Source organism: Chionomys nivalis, chromosome 19, assembly GCF_950005125.1.
Source record: "Chionomys nivalis chromosome 19, mChiNiv1.1, whole genome shotgun sequence".
Classification (NCBI taxonomy): domain Eukaryota; kingdom Metazoa; phylum Chordata; class Mammalia; order Rodentia; family Cricetidae; genus Chionomys; species Chionomys nivalis.
In genome coordinates this window covers 14,030,772-14,051,732 of record NC_080104.1, presented here as the reverse complement: position 1 = coordinate 14,051,732, position 20,961 = coordinate 14,030,772, and the positions used below count along the sequence as shown (strand labels likewise).

The 20,961-nt window shown below is 45.6% G+C and overlaps 1 protein-coding gene across 2 annotated transcripts in view; it reads left to right on the top strand.

Moving 5' to 3' along the window:
- The window catches only part of Clic5 (chloride intracellular channel 5), a 153,061-nt gene that overhangs the window by 39,188 nt on the left and 92,912 nt on the right, over positions 1–20,961 (top strand). The window contains exon 1 of one of the 2 annotated variants that reach the window (XM_057751473.1): positions 14,433–14,831. The exons of the other annotated variant lie outside the window; for it this stretch is intronic. Within the exon in view, the coding sequence (XP_057607456.1) occupies positions 14,769–14,831 (63 nt within the window). The 5' untranslated portion in view covers positions 14,433–14,768. Of the gene's footprint in view, positions 1–14,432; positions 14,832–20,961 lie in introns of those variants that run through there. 2 annotated transcript variants of the gene reach the window in all.

The following is a 20,961-nucleotide window of genomic DNA, read 5'->3' as shown; positions in this document are numbered from 1 at the left end:
TCTGGGAAAGGAGAGGAGTCACAGTGTTTGGATAATGAGGCAGTAAGCGAGGATGGGTGGAGGACAGGAGTTAAGCTCAAACCGACTTCAATGCAACTTTAAAATAGCATAGAATCACTTAGGTTCAATGTCAGCCTTTGACAGGGGCTTCTCTGTCCATGAGGCTGAGCCAATGGTGTCCACACAGCAGAACCCAGTGTGAGGGATCTGTAGCTTTAAATAAAAAAAAACCCTGTAAAGGTATCACAGGAGAATTGTGTAACCAGGGTTGAATTGCAAGCTTAATATTTTAAAACAATCCCTCTCTGTCTTTGTCTCTCTCCCTGTCTCTCTCTCTCTGTCTCTCTCCTCCCTGCTGAGTTAGGGTTGGGTGAGGGCAGGTACCCACATGCCACAGGACACACATGTGTTGTTTACAGGACTTTCGGGAGTCCATCTTTGCTTTCTATCTTCCTTTGAGGAAATCTCTCTTCTGTCTGCTCCCTTGTCACATACTCCATCCAGGTGGCTGGCCAGTAAGCTTCTGGGTGATTCCCCTGCCTCCCATCTCACGGCAGGAGTCCTGGAATACAGATACAAGCCACCACATCCACATCCAGTTCCTTACAATGAGGAATCCAAACTCGGGCCATGGGGATGGCACACCAAGTGCTTCTATGCATTGGGCCGTCTCCCTAACTACTGCAAGGCAGTTGTTTGCAAGGTGGATTTGACTGAAAACAAACACACTAGAAATAGTCACAAGGCAGTACAGAGACCCTGTCCTCTAAGTGATCTGCCCCCGGTTCCCTCGCTAGATGTTAGCACACTTTGTTCTTAGGTTCCTGTGGTTGCCCTGCCTCCCACAATGGAGACTGTCAAGACTCACTGTGCACTTGCTCGCCACAACCGCTTCGTTTCTCAATGTGTCCCCAGGTCGTCGATTGTATGTGGTGGTTAATAGGTCAACAGTGCGTGAATGTGAATAAGATAACTTAACAATCACATCTCAATGCAAGGGCAGCTGATTGTGAGACGCCGCTCTACTGCCGCTGACTGCGTCATCTTCCCGGAAGGGAAACAGGAAACGAAGGAGCCTCCTTTCTCAGGACCACTGCCTCCGTTTCTGTATTCTCCCGAAAACACATCACATCTACGTGGCTAGTGCGTAGTGCAGGCTGGGAGCAGGCCGTATGTGTTTGGGGTCCTGTGAGCGCCGTGCTGGCAGCGCTTCAATATTCTACACACATTGACTCCCAGCATTGAGCTCTGGTCCCCACATAGAGCACCCATCCAGGAAACGGAATTTCAGACCCTACTGATATAGTTGAGACATTTTCTGCCTTCTCCCCAGAAAACGGAAATGGAACTAATTCAAAGTAATATGCTTCGTTCTCCTGGAGGCATGAGAAAGCTTCCTGGCGATTCATTTTTAAATTGCACAGGTGGGTAAAGCTTGTGACAAAATCGAGCCTCGTCCCCAGTGAGAGATTGGCCAGAGCCTTTCTCCACCCACCTCCATGTTCTACCGCAGTTTTCCCTCTCTGCCTCACCGCTAGGGAAAAGCACACGCAGAGGTTCCTTGTCTTTCTAAGGACTCCTAGCTGGAAAGAAATGGCTAGTGAAGAGGAAAGGAAATAGCCATAAACATAAAGGTATTCCCAGAACCCGGAGGACTCTGGCACTGCTGCTCACATCTCTAGGATGACTTCAGTTGGGAAGTGACTAACTTTGGTCTCCTATTCCCATTTTGTAGATAAGGAAATGGAAGTTCAGAGAGGCTGGATTGCCACATTCCAGCTCTCAAAAGTCTGTGGTGTCCCTGGATCCCAGTTCACTGTCCTTTTCATTATAGGTGTTCTGTCTGCTGAAAAAAATCAAGTCATAAAATATTATTTTACAGTTTTATTCTTCTATTTTTCAACTACCTGTGATTGCTACAGCTCTGTACACATCCTCTCTCTCTGGAATTCTGGGAATTTCGGAACACATTTTCACCTTCATTTGTATTTTAAGAACCTCCAAAGACAGAGTGGCATTGTTATGAAAATCTGGAACTTTAAGACTATTACTTTCAATCACCAAGATGTGGCCCATTTTTTAAGTGTATCATTGTGCTGTTGACTCATGCCCACCCGGCCATAGCCCCCCAGGGGGTTTCTTTTATCGTAGAAGATGGTCACCCACCAAAGTTCTCTCTGTTCTGTGTAGATTCTGACTCTGCTCTAAGTCTCTGGCTATGAGCATGATGTGTGGTGTGAGGTGGTCTCAGTCAAAAAAGAAGATTGGTGATGGATAGGAAAGGAAACGCTAGGGGTTTCTCACTTCAGCACTGCAAGCTCCAGCTGCTCAAAGGGCACAGAAGTACTGGGGCTTCCCACATCTCTGGTGTCCCCACATCTCAGCCTTTCTTTTCTGTCAGTGCTGCTCGGAGTCATTCTGGCTCCATTGGGACAAGATGGAGCCACAGCTTTCTAGTCTGTTCTGCTCTCTCTACTAGGCGAGAAGAAGGAACAATGATCTCAAACATACTCCTGATATAAGTCCTGCCATATGAGCCACCTGCTCACCTTTGAAGCTCCTCTGAAACCTAACGGGCAGTGAATGGAGACGGTGTGAAAAACCAAAGAAACTGGAGACCCTGTCCGTTTCTGTTCCTCTGAAACTTAACTGTACATCCACGGGCATTTTCTTCCTTCCTATGAAGCATTCTGCTACCATAATGCATGGGTACTGGTTTCAATTCCGTGGTCCTCTGTCTTATTCCCCCACCCCCGTTGCCCACTCTTTTGGGCCACACCCCTTTTGAGATACTCTTTCTTTTGCTTGTCAACTTTTTTTGTGGTTGAGATGTTGGGATCAAACTGAGAGTCTCTGAGTCATTAAAGAGGGTTTGTTCACATGCTGGGCCTGTGACCAAAAGAAGCTCTGATGTGCAGGTCAGAAGACCAGGAGCTGACAGTTGCGTTGCTGGGTTTTTGTTTTTAATGTTACATTTTTCTTGGATCCCTTCCCTGATACACCTATTAAATAGCCGCATTAAGTTTTGCCCTGAGCTCAAGGAAGTGCTTGACCACTCAGTGGAGATGGTCAGCTACTCAGTAAATTCTGCCCCAAAGGTTGATACTGCGGCGCACAACTCTGCCAGCAGAGAAGACGACCACAACAGGATTCTTCTTGGAACATACTTTATTGGAGCGCAGAAGACTGAAGATAAGATGGAGGCGAAAAGACCCCGAGCCCGACCGCGCGGGGAATATATACAGTGCCTGGTCCGCCTATGATGTGTCATTGCTTGATTGGCTCGGCCCACACTGATGCAATTGCGTGAGCAAGACGTGTGAGCAATTGATAGGTGGATTCAAACCACTCTTGGTCCGGTAGCGAGCGTGCGCAGAAGTTGTTTACTACTAGGGACACTAGCAAATGGCGGCAACGGGCTTAGTGCCAGACCCTGTGAACATGACAGCTGACAGCGCCGAGGTGCGCAAAGCGCCTGGCGCGCAGAGCGCCATGGCGCGCTACATCGGAACATGACAGCTGACAGCGCCATGGTGCGCAGAGCGCCTTGGCGCGCTACATGATACCACAGAGCTGACCTCGGTTTGCATTTGGCTTGCCTTTGACTTCTATGGCTTCCTTTCCTGAGGTTGGGTGTTTTTAAAGCTGTGTATGCCATCCCTATGTTCTTCATTTGTATGTGGGCTTGTTTATTTTCTGGTTCTTCTCTGGGTATCTCCTAGGCAGCATTCCAGACTCCTTGAGCCTACTGATTCCTTAAACAAGGTCAGCCTGCACTGACCCTGTCACGCCTATAAGCCACAAAGACTTTTCAGCTCATCCCACTCAGAATGTTTTCTCCTCTGTGCGCCCAGGGAAGCATTGCTGATGTTCTGGGTTTTACTGATGGAGAGAGAGCTGGAAGGAGGATCAGCTCTGCTGGGTATAGCTATTTCCAAACATGTCACCCAGCGGCTCTGTGACTTGGCTTCCTTGTTTGTGAAATGTGACTAATAATGCCCAGTCACCGGCCTATTACAGGGATGACACAAGCTAATAAGGGATTCAGAACTCCCAGTGCATGGCAGAATCTTAGCCAATGTTAGCTACCATTTATGTTATGCAAACTTTTTCATGTTTTTTTTTTTTTTTTTTTTTTTTTGTTTTTTTCAAGACAGGGTTTCTTTGTGGTTTTCGAGCCTGTCCTGGAACTAGCTCTTGTAGACCAGGCTGGTCTCGAACTCACAGAGATCCCCTGCCTCTGCCTCCCAAGTGCTGGGATTAAATGCATTCGCCACCACTGCCCAGCTCATGTTTTAGTTCAAATTAGAAGTTATGAAAATGCTGTACTGGAATGCTCATTTTGCCCATGGAAAGGCAGGACCCAAATAGAGGCAGAAACTGTGGACAAAGGAGGTTTTAGTTACTCATTGATTGGTTGATTCCTTTAATGTTGACATATTGATCATAAACACACCATGGGACTGAGTGAAATCTCACGACAATCCCAAATAAAATCTGTAATCCCAAATACATGCTTGTGATCTCAGCATCCGGAGGACCAAATCAGGAGGGCCAGGAGTTCAAATCCAGTCTTAGCTGAACACTAAGTTTGAGGTCAGCTGGGGTACCTGAGACTCTACCTGCCAAAACCAAAATAAATAACAAATTAATCAATAAATTGTTCCTGCCTTGAGTTGGTCTTCTTGGGTGCCTTGTCAGAGTGATAAGGAAGAGCAATAGAAAGACGAGTCCTGCTGTAGATGAGACCTGTGGGGTCCTGCTGTAGATGATCCCTGTGGGGTCCTGCTGTAGATGATCCCTGTGGGGTCCTGCTGTAGATGATGTCTGTGCGGTCCTGCTGTAGATGTCTGTGGGGTCCTGCTGTAGATGAGACCTGTGGGGTCCTGCTGTAGATGATGTCTGTGCGGTCCTGCTGTAGATGTCTGTGGGGTCCTGCTGTAGATGAGACCTGTGGGGTCCTGCTGTAGATGATCCCTGTGGGGTCCTGCTGTAGATGTCTGTGGGGTCCTGCTGTAGATGAGACCTGTGGGGTCCTGCTGTAGATGATCCCTATGGGGTCCTGCTGTAGATAATCCCTGTGCAGTCCTGCTGTAGATGATCCCTGTGTGGTCCTGCTGTAGATGATCCCTGTGTGGTCCTGCTGTAGATGATCCCTGTGCAGTCCTGCTGTAGATGAGACCTGTGGGGTCCTGCTGTAGATGAGGCCTGTGGGGTCCTGCTGTAGATGATGTCTGTGCGGTCCTGCTGTAGATGATGTCTGTGCGGTCCTGCTGTAGATGAGGCCTGTGTAGTCCTGCTGTAGATGATCCCTGTGGGGTCCTGCTGTAGATGAGACCTGTGGGGTCCTGCTGTAGATAATCCCTGTGCAGTCCTGCTGTAGATGATGTCTGTGGGGTCCTGCTGTAGATGATCCCTGTGCGGTCCTGCTGTTGATAATGTCTGTGGGGTCCTGCTGTAGATGATCCCTGTGGGGTCCTGCTGTAGATGATCCCTGTGGGGTCCTGCTGTAGATGATCCCTGTGGGGTCCTTCTGTAGATGATCCCTGTGGGGTCCTGCTGTAGATGATGTCGTGGGGTCCTGCTGTAGATGATCCCTGTGTGGTCCTGCTGTAGATGATCCCTGTGGGGTCCTGCTGTTGATAATGTCTGTGCGGTCCTGCTGTAGATGATCCCTGTGGGGTCCTGCTGTAGATGAGGCCTGTGTAGTCCTGTTGTAGATGAGGCCTGTGTGGTCCTGCTGTAGATGATGTCGTGGGGTCCTGCTGTAGATGATCCCTGTGGGGTCCTGCTGTAGATGATCCCTGTGGGGTCCTGCTGTTGATAATGTCTGTGGGGTCCTGCTGTTATTGACACCTGATCATTGGTTCAGAAGCCTTTGGAACTGATCTGTAGAAGGGATGTGGAAAAGCATGGGGATACAGGCTTGGAAAAGTTGAGGATGCTGTAAGCGAAGCTTAGTGCGTGATTCACGCAGGCACTTGACTGGAAGGCTGAACTGCTAGGAGGATTTGCGGGGGCAGGGGGAGTGCTGGAAGGCTAGACAGGAGGACGCTCCTGTTACACTAATGCCAAGAACTCATCTACACTGTGTTCCCTGAGGTTCTGGGGAAAGGTGAGTTCAGGGAAGTGTGTGTATTGTCTGATAGAGGACACCTGAAGCAGACCCGCACTCAGGCTGTGGTATGGATTTTCTGGCTGTGTTTAGTTCTTAGGAGCACACGATGGCACCAGGTGCCCCAGAGCCCAGAAGTGGAACTATTGGATTTAGCATTTTCCTTCTGTTTTGGTTTTGCCTGGGTTCCATCTCTCCTCTTTACTGCATCCATTTTCCCTTTATGAAGGGGGATGTTTACTCTGCTGACATATGTTGGGCGTGTGTATGCTCTTTTTTTAAAAAAAAAAATTTTTATGTTCATAAGAACTCACAGCCAAGAGCTACTTTCCTTCCTGTCTGTGTTGTTTCGTTTTCTGTTTCAGGAGTTTGTTTTACATTTCTGAAGTTAATGGTGTTAAGAAATTTGGGGAAAGAGTGCATGGAAAGGAGGATATGAAAACAAAATGGTGCATTCATATATATTTTGTGTTGTGGTGTGTGTGTGTAGACCGTGTGAATATGTGTAGCTCACAGGTCAACTTGGGTACTGTTCCTCAGGAACCTTCCGTCTTTGGTAATTTTTGCTCATTGCTAGTTAGGCACGGCTGGGCAGCCTGCGAGTCCCAGGCATCCCCCTGTTTCCACCTTCTGAGTGCAGGCATTCCAAGCACATGCCACCACGCCTGGCCTTTGAAAATGCTCCATGTGTTACAGACATGCAGCTCAGGGAGTTCTGCTTGCATGGTAGACATGCTACTGACTGAACTGTCTTCCTAGCCCTGACTTTACAGTTTTCAAAATTATTTAATAACTTTGATGCTTTTTAACTTTACACAGAGAGCATTCATTTGGGGGGCATGCAGTTCTGCAAATTTTAACACATACAGAGATGTTTGTGACCACTAGAACAGACAGGATATTGGTTTTAGCACCAGCGAAAACTCTTTCCTAACATCTGTACAATCAAACTTCCCCCAACCTGCTGCTGCCTGCCACTAATCTAGAATGTCATGCAAGCGAAGCTATACAATGCGTACCTTTTCGAGACTAGCCTTTCAGGTAGCATTGTACAGTTGAGATTTATGCATGTACACACCTCTTAGAAGCTCTTTTTTTTTTTTGACTGTTAAACGGTGTGTCGTTGTTTGTGTGTATTACAATTGGTTGATTCATTTAGCCATTGTTTCTAGTGTGAGGTCATTATAAATAATACTGTGTAAACGTTCACAGTCAACACTTTCGGTCAACAGGACTTTTCATTTCTCTTGAAGTGTGCCCAGGAAACGGGAAGACACGGAGAGCATGGACTTGATGTCATACACAGTTTCGAAACTGCTCTGCGGAAATGTTCTAGAAGTTGAGTTTTCTAGTAGCTTTTTTCGTGCTAGCACTCAGGGTTTTCAGAAGAGCAGAAGTCACCCTTCCTAACAGACACGTTGTAGCTTCTCTCTTTTTACCTGTGTACCTTCAGGAAATAACATTAAGAGTATTTTCATGTTTAGCTCTTTGGTAAAGTGTCTGTTTCTTTTTCTGTTATTATTTTTTAGACAAGGATTGTTCACTTGTTTTTGAGTTGTGAAAATTTCTTACACATCCTGAAGTGTCTTTTGAACCCCCCCCTTCTATTTCTGAATGAGATTTATAGAGTTGGTGTTCCCCTGTCTTAAATGTTTGGTAGAATTTGTTAATGAAATGCCTGGGGCTTCTGGGTCTTTTGCTGTTGGCTTATTGAAGGGTTCTCAAGTATGAATAAAATATATTTAATAGAGAGTGAGCCAGTCAAGTAGATCCACCTTTTCTTGGGTGAATTTATGTTTTGTCTTTCAAGATTTCATACAATTTGCGGAAGTGGTATAAGTGGTATACATAATTCATAAGCAGGCTCTTCCAACAGTTCTGTGTTCTCTCGCTTGTGGAGGTGTAGTTGATGGCCCCATCTTTCATATCTGACTTTAGTAACACACCTTCTCTCTCTCAGTAAAATCTAGATGAGTGTGAATATTCAACTTTGTGGCTTTTTAAAATCTCTTTCTTTCTTTTTTTCTTTTAAAAATATATATTTTTTTAAATCACGTCCTATTTCTTTCTCTGTCTTTCAATCAGTTCTGCTCTTATACTTACTTTTTTGCTCCCCTAGTTGCTTTGGGTAGAGTTAACTATTCCTTTTCTAGCTTTCGAGGTAGACTCTTAGATTACTGGTTTAACTCCTTTATTCTTTCCTGCTGTATCACTTCTCCTTCAGTGAGCATGACAGCTGCACCCTACAAATTTCTATATTCTCTATGTTCATTTTAACCCAGTTCAAGTTAATTTCCAATTATCCTTAAGGCTTTTGTGTTGGTCAACGATTTTCTTTTCTTATATTGCTTAATTTACAAACATTTGGTTTGTGGGGGGCATGCCTTTCCTACATCAATCTAATTGACTCTATAACAGTCCTAAGACACATTTTCATTTTAAATCAGAATTTTTCCTGTGACTAGAATATGGTCTTTTGGATGAAGGCAGCTAGTTAGTTCGGGCTGCTTAGCCCCGAAAAAATCACTCAGAAACTGTATTAATTAAATCACTGCTTGGCCCATTAGCTCTAGTTTTTTACTGGCTAACTCTTACATATTAATTTAACCCATTTCTATTAATCTGTGTATCGCCACGTGACAGTGGCTTACTGACAAAGTTTCAGCATGTCTGACTCTGGCAGTAGCTCCATGGCATCTTCTCTGACTCCACCCTTCTTCCTCCCAGCATTCAGCTTAGTTTTCCCCACCTAGCTAAGTTCTGCCCTGCTATAGGTTCAAAGCAGTTTCTTTATTCATTAACCAATGAAAGCAACACATAGAGAGAAGGACCTCCCACACCAATGGTCCTTTGGTGGAGTTTCCTTGCACACTTGAGAATAATGTGTATCCTGGTGACCATTTCCTAGGAGAGTTCACAAATGTTAGCCATGTAAAGTTGGCAGACAGTGTTGTCAAGTCTCTCTATGACTTCACAGAAGTGTTGGCTGTTCTTCTTATTGAGATGTCAATTAATAAGAAGGAGAATAGAAATTTCTGATTGCAAGTGTGTTCTTGTCTCTTTCTCTTTTCTGACCAATAAGTTTTTCCTTCATCTGAATCGAGCCTCTGTTATTATCACTTATATACATGTTTAAGATTCTCTCTGTCTTTGTATCTCTTACACACACACACACACATACACACACACACACACACACACACACACATCCCAGGCTGGCTTTGAACTTTCTGTGTAGTCAGAGATGGCATTGAATTCCTAATCTTTCTGCCTCAGCCTTCCCAAGTGCTATCATTACACACATGTACCTCTATGCTCCCCGAATGCTATCATTGCACACATGTACCTCTATGCTCCCCGAATGCTATCATTACACACATGTATTTCTATGCTCCCCGAATGCTATCATTGCACACATGTACCATTCTGCTTCCCGAATGCTACATTGCATGCTTGTACCACTATGTGTATGAATGTGCATCATGTATATACCTGGGAGCTATGTGAGAGTTGTGAGTCACCATGTATGTGCTGGGAATCAAACTCAGGACTCCTGCTAGAGCAATGTCCAAGCTCTCTGGCTTCTCTATCTGAAATTGAAAATGGTATATTTTAAATTATGTGTATTTTTTTGGTGGATGCTGTGCACATGTGTGTGGGTGCTTCAGAGGCTAGAGGCTTCAGAGCCCCTGGAGCTTGAGTTACAAGTGAGCTTGTGAGCCGAATGCCAGTCCTCTGGAGGAACAGTACACAGTCCTGACTGCTGAGCTATCTCTCCAGCCCTTATCTGTTTTTCTACTATTATCTCTTTGTATAAAATAGAGGTCTTTATTTGGGATTTGCAATAGGACTACTTAGCTTTTTTTTATATTTATGGCAAACAATTTAGCATTTCAATTGGATTATATGAAGTGTACAATTACACAAATCACTTTAACTTCTGTTCTTTATGTTGTATTTGTCATGTTAATGAATTTAAATTAATCAACCTGATATATTTAAATATATCAGATATGTTGTATTTTTCCTTCAATAGTTGTAGAAAAATACAGGTATTATACAGACCCACATATCAGCGTTTCCCAGGCAATGGTAATCTCCTCTCTCTGATTCCAATTTTAGCCCATGTGCTGGCAAAGAGAACACTAAAAGCATTTTTTTGCAGTTCTTTCCTGATAAAGCCTAATCTAAAAATTGTGCTGAGTTTACAATGATGTGGGCTAACATGAGAAGTAAAGTGTTTTCTGCTTGTCAAAGCTGCACTTGGCTCTAAGCAAGTATGCCTGGGCAGTGTTGGGTGGAGCAGGCTTTCTTTTGGGCTACCAACCAGCTCCCAAACCATGACATGGGGACTTCACATTAGTTATGAATGCTTAACCTTATCTTATGCTTGTCCCACTAACTCTTATAATTCTAATTTAACCTGTTTATCTTCATCTGTGTTTTCCCTTGGGGCTTTTTACTTTCTTTCATTCTGTGTGTCCTACTCCGTGTCTGTCTGTCTGGGGACCGCCTGACTGTCCCTGGCATCTGCCTCTCTTTCTCCTCCTTCATGCTCTTCTCTCTCTCTCTCTCTCTCTCTCTCTCTCTCTCTCTCTCTCTCTCCTCTCTCTCTCTCTCTCCTAAGATTCTTTTTCCTACTTATTCCCTCTCCCCCCCAGCCCCACCTATCCTTCTATTGCCTAGCTATTGGCTGTTCAACTTTTAATTGGGCTAATCAGGTGCCATAAACAGGCACGGTAAAATAGCAACACATTTTTACATAGCTAATATTCTGCAACACAAACATATGCAACACAGCTTTATATAGTTAAAGTAATGTGCCATAACATTTGGGTATAAAAGTAAAGCCATTATATCAACCATACTGTGGAGTTAGTATTAAAACTGTGTACAAAAATAGTTAGTTGATGGCCAAGCCTGATAAGAGGTGGGACAGCAAGAAGGTGTGTAGGGGGCTGGGGAGACCATTTAACCGTTAAGAGTACTTCCTGCTCTTGCGGAGGACCTGGGTTTGGTTCCCAGCACCCATGTCAGGTGGTGTATGATCTCATGTAACTCCAGCTCCAGGGGATCTGACTCTCTTTTCTAACTTCTGTGTGTACCTACAAATGACATACACCCACACATATACATAAAGACCAGAAAAATATGAAGGTTTATTGTATTTAAACTATGAGTTATTTGCAGGACTGCCCAAATGGGTGATGATTTCTAGAAATATTAATAAGCAGAAATTTCCTGTTTTCCGATATGTCTGTGCCAGTCTTGAGATTCAGAAAGAAAGATCGTCCCACACATTGCTTGGATCCTGGGCAAGAGCATGATCCAAAGCTCCCATAAAGGACGCTTCATTTAAAAGATCTCCCAAGGCTTTATGTCTCTGATTTTGTTTGTGCTTGCTGACGTGATCTGAAGACATTCCCACACTTTGGTTCACAGAAGATGTGACACAGCAAAGGTCCCAGACTCTGCTGTAACCCGGGTCCTACCCTAGGAATTGTCATCACTGGTGCAGAGTTTCAGCTGTGAAGCTGACTGCTTGTGTAAAGGCTTAGGTGATGTAAGTCTGAAAGCAAGGAGGAGCCGAGACATTGAACCTCATCCTGATTAAGAGCTCAGAGGGCTGCATGTCGGCCATGATGGTGCTGTCTTTAGCGAGAAGGGAATGCCTGAACTTGGAGTCTGTAATGGTGGCCACAGCATTGTCCTCCTCTACCTACCTATCGGAAACATGACCAGGGAGTTTCAGCCGAATCAGCTTGTGCTGTGTGTAGCCTTTCCTTCCTCCCATCCCTACTGTGTGAAGAAGGCCCTTTGTGTGCTGTTCCATGGAGCCCCTCTGTGCTAGTCCACTTTTTCTGCCATAACAAAATACCTGAGATAATCTACTTAAGAAGAAGAAAGGTTTATTTGGGTTCAGTTTTAGCGGTTCTGTAGTCCACCATCCATTAGCTTCATTGCTTAGGACCTGTGGTAACACTGTACACAATGATATGGAAGTGAATGAATGGAGGCATTTGCCTCTTAAATAGCAAAAAGACGGACCGGTATGGTTGCTTAACTCCTGTGATAGTTTGAATGAGAATGACTCCTATAGGTTCATATGTTTAAATGTCTGCCTCCCAATTGACAGAATTGTTTTGGGAAGGATTAGGAGTGTAGCCTTGTTGTAGGGAGTGCAGCCTGTCCTTGGAAATGGGCTTTGAGATTGCTGAAGCCCATGCCAGGCCCAGTCTTGATTTTGCTCTGCCTGCTACTCGTGGAATGAGATGTGGGCACCTAGCTGCCTACCAAGCCTGCCTGTCTGCTCCATGCTCCCTGCCATGGATCCTCTAAAACTGTAAGCAAGCTCCTAATTGAGTGCTTTTTGAAATAACTTGCCTTGGTCCTGGTGTCTCCTCACATCAGTAGAAAAGTAATTAAAACAATTGCCTTTTAGGGCATGGCCCCAGTGACCTGACTGCCTTCTACTTGTAGGCCCCACCTCTTAGAGGTTCCAACAGTGCCACGGCTGGAGTCAGGTGACAGTTCAGATCCAAACTCAGACACAAACTCTCCATCTGCCTAGTTCGTGTGACAGCCTTGAGGTTGCCTTCTAGGACTACTTCATTGAAATGGATTTTACTTTTCATTGATTAGGACCAGATCTTCATTTCCTTCAGTTCAGCGTGCACTGTGTGAGAGACACAGTTAGCTGAGTAACTGAGGAGGAAATACCAGCTTATCTGTATTCAAATTCTGACTTTCCCATTTCCTAGATTGATAACTAGAGCCAAGTTTCTTGAGTCTACTATGCCACAGTTTCCCCACTATAAAATCAGGCCAATAACACCATTTGTAAAGATGAAGACAGCCAATGTCTTTCTTGAATTGCTCTCTGTCTTAGATTGAGGCAAGGGTCTTTCACCCGAACCCAGGGTTCAGACTGAGTTCAGACTGCTCATTCAGTCTGTTTGGTCTCCACCTCCAGAGCCCTGAGAGCAGAGACAGGCCACCAAGCAGTAGTCACACAGATGCTATGGAGCCCAACTCAAGGCCTTAAGCTTGTCTGGCAAGAGTTTTGTATACTGAGCCTCTCCCGAGCTAGACAACTACTTTTAAAAAGAAACAAAAGGTAAGGAAAGATACTTTCGGAAACCACAAGGCAATGTTTAACAAGAGCACCTGGAATCTGTGGTTCAGCACCTCCCTCCTAAGGATACATCCAAGGGAAATGTGTCCATTGTAGTTAGAGCTGAAAGAAACCAGGGTCACTAACCTCACCTTACTAACCCTAACTCTCACCTTAGACTAGTTCAAGTCTGGGTTATGGTTACCCAGGCTGAGGAGGAGCAGGGGATAAAAAGGATCAAGAACTTCTGGTGATGTAGCTAACATTTTATTCCCTCATTTGGTAATCGACGATGAAAATACATTGAGCTATATACCCAGGATGGGAGTATTTTTCCCCTCTGTATCATAGTTCACACAAAACAAAACAAAACTGTACAACAAACCAAACAAACACCCCCCCCCCCAAAAAAAAACAGTAAAGAAAGCTTGGAGTGGTGCCATGCACCTATAACCAGCAATTGGGAGGTTAGAGACAGGAGGACGAGGAATTCAAGCCCAGTTTCAGTTACATAGTGCATTCAAGGCCAAAGGCCAGTCTGGGCTGCATGAGATGTGTGTGCATGTGTGCATGTGTAGGGAGAAAAAAGGAAGAGAGAGAGAGAGAGAGAGAGAGAGAGAGAGAGAGAGAGAGAGAGAGAGAGAGAGAGAAGAGGAAAATAAAACAAAACCAGGAGAAAGGGGAGACCCATAAAGTTGAAAGCCACGGATCCCTGACTCCAGTACCCCTGACCCTGTTGGCTCACCCCTTTGCTTCTCACAGGCTCCTGCCCCACCCCTTCTCTGTTTGCTCAGTGCAAAGACGCAAATGCTGCGAGTTCAGAATCGTCCCTTCTTTCCTTTTCCCCTGGACTCTGCCCACCTTGCAAGTGCGTAATTTTGGTACTAGAGTAACTTGCTCTAGCTGAATTGTTTTGTTTAAAAAAATTAAAATGTATACATTTAAAAATCTTGAAAGCCCTGGGCTCTTTATCTCTTCCTCTTGTCCCTGGCTCCCTCTCTGTGTCTCATTACCCCCTGCAGGATGTCCTCTTGGTCATTTGGGACTGCCCAGGCTCTGCATGAGCCTCGAGCACTGAAAGGTTTTGGGGGTGACTGGACGCAACTGATGCAGACCTCCCCACTCTGTCGTCCTCCCGACCGTCAAGTCCCCGCCCGGATTGGCCCCGCCCCGCGGCCGCGGTCTATTTTGGGCGCACCGGCCCGCGGAGGCGCGGGATCGCTGACAGTCGCGGATCCTGTGACACCTCCCAGCAGTCAGGCACTTGTTGCTCCCGGGACCTGTTGTCAATCCCTTAGCTCGCTTTTCCCTTAAGCCCCCTGCTGGCTCTTGAAGTCGGTTCTTTCCCTGCGTCACCTGAGACACTGATCTCTCAGACATCGCTGTCCTTGCTTGAGGAAATTGATGAGAGACTGGAAGCCTTAAAAAAAAAAAATTAAACAGCGCTCAGAAGAGAGGCTCCCACCGTGAGCAGGAGCCTGAAGCGCTGCAGAAGTGGCGCCTCTCCGACCCGGGACCGCGGCCCGGGGCGCCGACGGTATGATGGACTCAGCGACTGCTAATGGGGACGATAGGGACCCCGAGATCGAGCTCTTCGTGAAGGTAGGTCGGCATCCGCGGGCCTCTCTCAGTGCTGGCTCTGTCGTGATCTCAAGTGTCAGGGCGCAGATCTCGCTGGGACTTGGGACGCTCCCTAGGGAGCACAGCCCAAGCCCTGCCCTCCTGGTTCTGCAGAGAGCCTTTCTGCAAGGGGTTCCCGGGAGGATGGAGTAAACTTCAACCTGGCAGGTGTCTGTCTTCCTGGAGAGCTGACCCTCAGTCTGTGAAACACTGTAGGGCGGGTCACCACCACGGATCCTGGACTCCAAGGGACGCCCTGACCAAGCTGATCTTAAAGGATGCCCCCAGATACAGGGACTAGAGGACCTGACTGGACCAGTAAACTTTTCTGATACAGTAGAGGAAGGAGGATGACGAGGAGGAGGAGCAGGAGGAGGAGGAGGAGGAGGAGGAGGAGAGAGAGGAACGTTGATAAAAATGATCTTTGGCAAAGCAAAAATAGCATTTCCTAGCAGCATTCTTTTTGTTTTTATTCAGAAAGACTAAAATAAAAGTGAAGCTCACAAAACTATTTTCTTGTTTTGTGGCTTGGAAAGTAGAAAGCGAACACCCGTTCCCCGCTGTTATTGTCATTGTCATTATGATTCTGTGGGGCAGTCTTTGTAACCAGGGGACCTGCCAGTCAACCTAAGTCAGGGCTGCAAAGCAGCACCTTCTAGTCTAGCAGAACCAGATTAAGCTTCTTGGGCACTCCATGAGCAGGAGCAGGAGCGAGACAGAGGCTGTATTTCTTTTGAAAGCTGCTGAAGAAGTATGAGGCCAGGTTCGCGGGCATGGGCAGAAACATTTGATCAGCCCTCCTTGCAGGGCACTGCAGAAGCAGAAACTTGGAAACCTGAGGCGGGAGGAAAGCAGGCTCTGGGCAGGCGGAGTCGCCAGGACTAGGGGGAAGGGGGAGAGCTCCGCTGCCTGATTACCTGAACTTTTCACAAAGAGGAAGAAAAATCAAGGACAGTTTCCTAGAATAGAGTGCTGAGTGCGGAGAACACACTTGTCGTTTAAAGGGCGTGCATATAACCTGGGAGCCGAAAGATGTCAGTTTGCTCAAACCACCCCTTCCAAGCGCAGACTTCTGTAGAAAGTTTTAGGTTTGTGTAAACCTAAACAGCAATCTTTTCTTCTTTGACATCTTTGAAACACACACACACACACACACTATTCAATACATATATTGAATTTGTAATATATATATATAATCTATTACAAGTTATTTTATGTCTACAAAGTGATCTAGAACTCTTTTTGTGCTGGCGGCCGACCTAGGTAATGAACAAGGACCCGCGTTGCCTCCCAGGCTGAACAGGATTTGACCAAGGGATCCACACAGGGAGCCCTGAGCTCAGGCGCCCAGGCCTACAGCTGGGAGGGTGAATGGACAGAGGTTTCACACAGCTTGCTGTGTTCCTTAAGAGAGCCATTCTTGCACTTGCTCAGCTTCCCTGGGAGTAGGGACTTCAAGGTGTCAGGTTCCCTGAGGGAAATTTCAAACACAAATTGGTTCTTTTAAGCCAAAGGAGCCCTTTGCCCTGCTACCAGACGCGGAGACCAAGTCTACCTGTGTCTTTGGAATTTCATGTTGGCAGCGTTCGGAGATTTTGTCTATTTATATAAAAAAGCTTACTCCACAGCTCAAGTCGCCCCCAGAGAATTCTAGAATATCTGTGCTGTCATCTGCTTTTTCTCTAAAGAGAAGCAATTACTGGGAGCCAAGCAGGCCTTGGTAACTCTAAGACCAGATTGATGGCAGAGATGTTTTGATTTCCCCTTTCCTCACTTTTTAGTTTCTAATTACTGTTATGGTCACAGAGCATACACAAAAGCTGGGTCAGTCAGATCAGTGGTGGTTCACCCAGCATGCAGGAGGCAGAGGCAGGAGGATCTCTGAGTTCGAAATTAAGCTGGTCTACAGAGCGAGTTCCAGGACAGGCAGGCTACCCAGAGAAACTCTGATAAACATAACCAGTTGAGTCTAGAGTGGAGCTGCCGCTCTGAGCGGTGTCATTTTGGGGGAGGAGGTGACCAGTTTGCAGAATCAGACTTTCCCAAATCTGAAGTTTCCCTTCTGGATTTCCACAGAAAGAATGTCTCTGAGGTCTGGTGTTGGGTAGCAGAGGTACTTTCTGAAGGGGAGGGTGGTTTGGTCCCTCTGAAGTAGCTCACAGGGAATGTGGGTTGGTCCCTCTGAAGTAACTCACAGAGAGGAGGCCCCACCTGGAGCTGTGATGTTGGTCATTATCAGCAGCCTGTGAAAGACCCCCCCTCCACTTCACATAACACCGAGTCTGCCGTTCCACCCTACTGCTCCGTGAGACTCCACGTTGTTCCCTTTCCTTGCTCTCTGAGGCCATCACCTGTTTCTACTGCAGTGATAGTTGTCATGCCGATGAACAGCAGCATCCTAGGTCATGTGGAGCTCAGGGAAGGAAATGATCTCATTGGGCCCTCACATCCTTTTTCATGAAGGTTATTTCACTCTTGTGTGAAATGAATAAAACAGTGAACTATGATTCACAGGACCTCGTGATCCTTGCAGTCACAGCGTTTGGTGAACTGAGGTATGCTCCCTTTCGGTACACAAGGCTACAAGGAAAGGGTTTGTGTCATGATACCACCGAGCAATCCTGTGCCCGGGGAAGGCCTGTGAAGTGCTCTGAAGCAGCCCACAGACAGCATTCAGGTTCAATCCTCGGTCTGACATATCATACTCTATATGTCCTGTCTCTCCCTGAACACTGATATGTCTGTCCTTGTATTATTTATTTTCTGGCATATCATGTAGCCCAGACTGGCCTTGAGTTTCCTAAGTACCTAAAGATGACCTTGAGCTCCCAATCCTCCCACCTCCATCTCCTCAATGCTAAGAGTGCACTGTGCCTAGTTTGCTTGGTACTGGGGATGGAGACCAGGATTTCATGCATGCTAGGAAAGCACTCTACCAACTGAGTTTCACCGGCAGCCCCTTAGACCTTATTCTGACAAGTTAGGCTCTTGATGTTACATAAAACCTGCTCCCAAGGCATCTCTCTGCCTCGAATGAACTAGATGACTATGAGCAAATTACTCAACTTCCCTAATTTTCTTTGGCCTCTCTTTTAGCCAAAAGTGTTTATAACTAATAGCAAGAAAGCTAACAATGATAACAAGTCATTGTCCAAACCAAGATACTTCTAGAGTGAAGGGAACTGTGGTGCTTAGACTGAGGATAGATGTGACCAGAATTGTGAGAACGTGTGGTGCTCTGATTAGGCAAATGCAGTCACCACCAACTTGCTGTAAAACTTCCATTGGGTCATACAGGCAAGAGTGCTTTGCAAGTTGAAGCTTGCTACACATGTCTTACCTTCCATCTTCCCTTAAGTTGTATGGCAGGTAGAGTGTCTCTGGATTTGGGTGTCTTTGATTTCCTCTGGAGAGCCAAGGCCTGGCTCCCTCCTCACTTGCAGGGATATTTTGAGAACGGATGAGATCATCTGTAGCTTGGACTTTGATCATAAAGGGAGGGTACCAGGTTAGAGAAGGCAATGAATATGGTTTGGTGAAGGCAAGAATGAAGAACAAGAGAGTCAAATCGAAACAGAAAGCAATTTGAGAGGACAAACAGAACTTTCTGAACAGGGTGGATCAAGTTCTCCCTCCTCTCCTAGCCACACCCTAGGTCCCAGAAACAGAAAGTTACCAAAGAAAAGGGATTATGGTCGACAAGTCCCCAACAGTCATTTCTAGAAACTGGGGGTATCAGCAGAAACTATGGATTCTCAAACGTGGATACATGAGCAAGTCATTTAGGGAAAGTGAAAGGCTCTTGAGCCAGGACCTTCCCCAGGCTGATGTCATCAGTCTCCACGGGCAGAGTCCAGAGCAGTTTTCTCACTGCTACCCTGAGGTGACTCCAGTGTGCAGGGTTTATGGACAGCCAGGGGCGGGTGCAGGGCAGGCAGTTTCTGCTACAGCTAAAATAATATATGTGAAAGTCTGGAATGTCTAGTAAACTGGGGGTGTGGTCAGGAGGGCTGTGGATGGAACACTCAACTTCGTCAACAAGTGCTAATGAGCCGGCAGCGATTCTCTGCACAGGACTCTAGAACAGTCCATGCATGAATGGTGAATGTGGCTAGTCAAATAGTCCTCCACACCATGTGCTTGTAGTAGGAGAATAAAACAATCCTCTGATGGTGTGATCGAAATGGCTATTTGTTTTCATTGCCGGTGACCCCAAAATCTCTGACAGGGGAGCAGTGGTCAAGTCATGAGTTACATAGTGTGGTCATCTGATTTCCAGAACAGGCAGGATGGAGTCTCGTGGTGTTCCCCGCATAGCCATCAGCTCTTCTGACAGCCTGATGCTTTCAGGCAGCTCACCTAAGCATAAGTTATCCCGTGAGGTATGTGTATGCATGTGTGTGAGCATGTGCGTGTGCATGTGTGTGTGTGTATGTGTGTGTTGCACATGCCCATGCCCTTGGAGGCCAGATCAGGACATCAGGTGTTCTGTTCTATCACTCTTTGCCTTTTTTACCTTGAAATATGTTTTCTCATTGACCTTGAGCCCAGGTGGTAATCAGCGAGCCCCAGTAATGAGATGATCCTGGTGTCTCCATCCTCAGATGAAATGTTGGGGTTACAGATGCAGGAGATTACGTCTAGCTATACATGTGTGTTCTGGAGATTTGAACTCAGGTCTTCATATTTGTGCAGCAGGCACACTTACTCACTGAACTGTCTCCTTTAGCCGTGTGTGTGTATGTAGCGTGTGTGCGCACACACGCATATGCTTGTGGTATAGGTATATGTGCATGAATGTCTGCATGTTAGTACATATGCACCTGTGTGCACATGCAGTGGTGGTCAGAGGTGGTTTTCTTTGGTCATTCTCTGCATTATCTTTTGAACAGATCATTTGGCTATCTTGTTGATTTTCTCAAAGAACCAACTTCATTGGTTCTTTGTATTGTTCCCTTTGTTTTTACTTTATTGTTTTCAGTTGTCAATTTGATTGTTTATTGTCTCTTCTTGGGTGTGCTCACTTCATTTTGTTTTAGAGCTTTCAGGTATGCTGTTAAGTTGCTAGATTGAGATATTTCCTTTTTTTTTTTTGTAGGCTTGTGAATTTTTTTTTTCTGTGAACTTTCTTCTTAGCACTGATTTCATTGTGTCCTAGAAGTTCAGGTATGCTGTGTATTTATTTTCATGGAATTCTAGGAAGCCTTTAATTTCTTTCTTATTTCTGTCTTGACCCATTTTTTACTCAATAGAGACTTGTTCACTCTCCATGAGTTTGTAATCTCTCTGCTGTTTCTGTTGTTGATATCCAGCTTTAAACTGTGGTGGTCTGGTAGGATGCACGGAGTTCTTTCAGTATTCTGGTATCTGTTGAGACTTGCTTTGTGGGCAAGTATATGATCAATTTTGGAGAAAGTTTTATGAGGTGCTGAGAAGGTATATTGGTTTGTGTTTAGATGAAATGTTCTGTAGATATCTGTTAGGTCCATTTGGTTTATAACATCTGCTAGCTCCAGTACTTCTCTGTTTAGTTTTGACTGCTTGACCTGTCCATTGGTGATAGTAGGGTATTTACATACCCCACTATCAGTGTGTGAGGGTCAATATGTGATCTAAGCTATAGTGGTGTTTCTTTTACAAACTTGGGTGTCCTTGTGATTGGGGCACAGATGTTAAGAATTGAAATGCCATCTTGGCAAATTAGAGTAGTCTGGGCTGGCATCTGTGGTCTTTTCCAGTCTGTAGCACATTTGTCCAGGCCATTCTGGCTTTCAGAGTCTCCACTGAAAAGTCATGTCTAATTCTAATAGATCTGCCTTTATATCTACTTGGTCTTTTTCCTTGCAGCTTTTAATATTTTTCTTTGTCCTGTATATTTAGTGTTCTGATGACTATGTGGTGAGGGACTTTCTTTTCTGGTCCAATCTACTTGGTGTTTTGTTTGTTGTACCTTTTTAAGCATCTTCCTCTTTAGATTAGGAAATTTTTCTTCTAGGATTTTGTTGAATATATTTTCTGAGCCTTTGAGCTGGGAAGATCTGTACTCTCTCTTTGGGTGGCTGCTGGCTTTCTCCAGTTTGATCAGAGTCTATGAAGTTTGATATGTACTTAA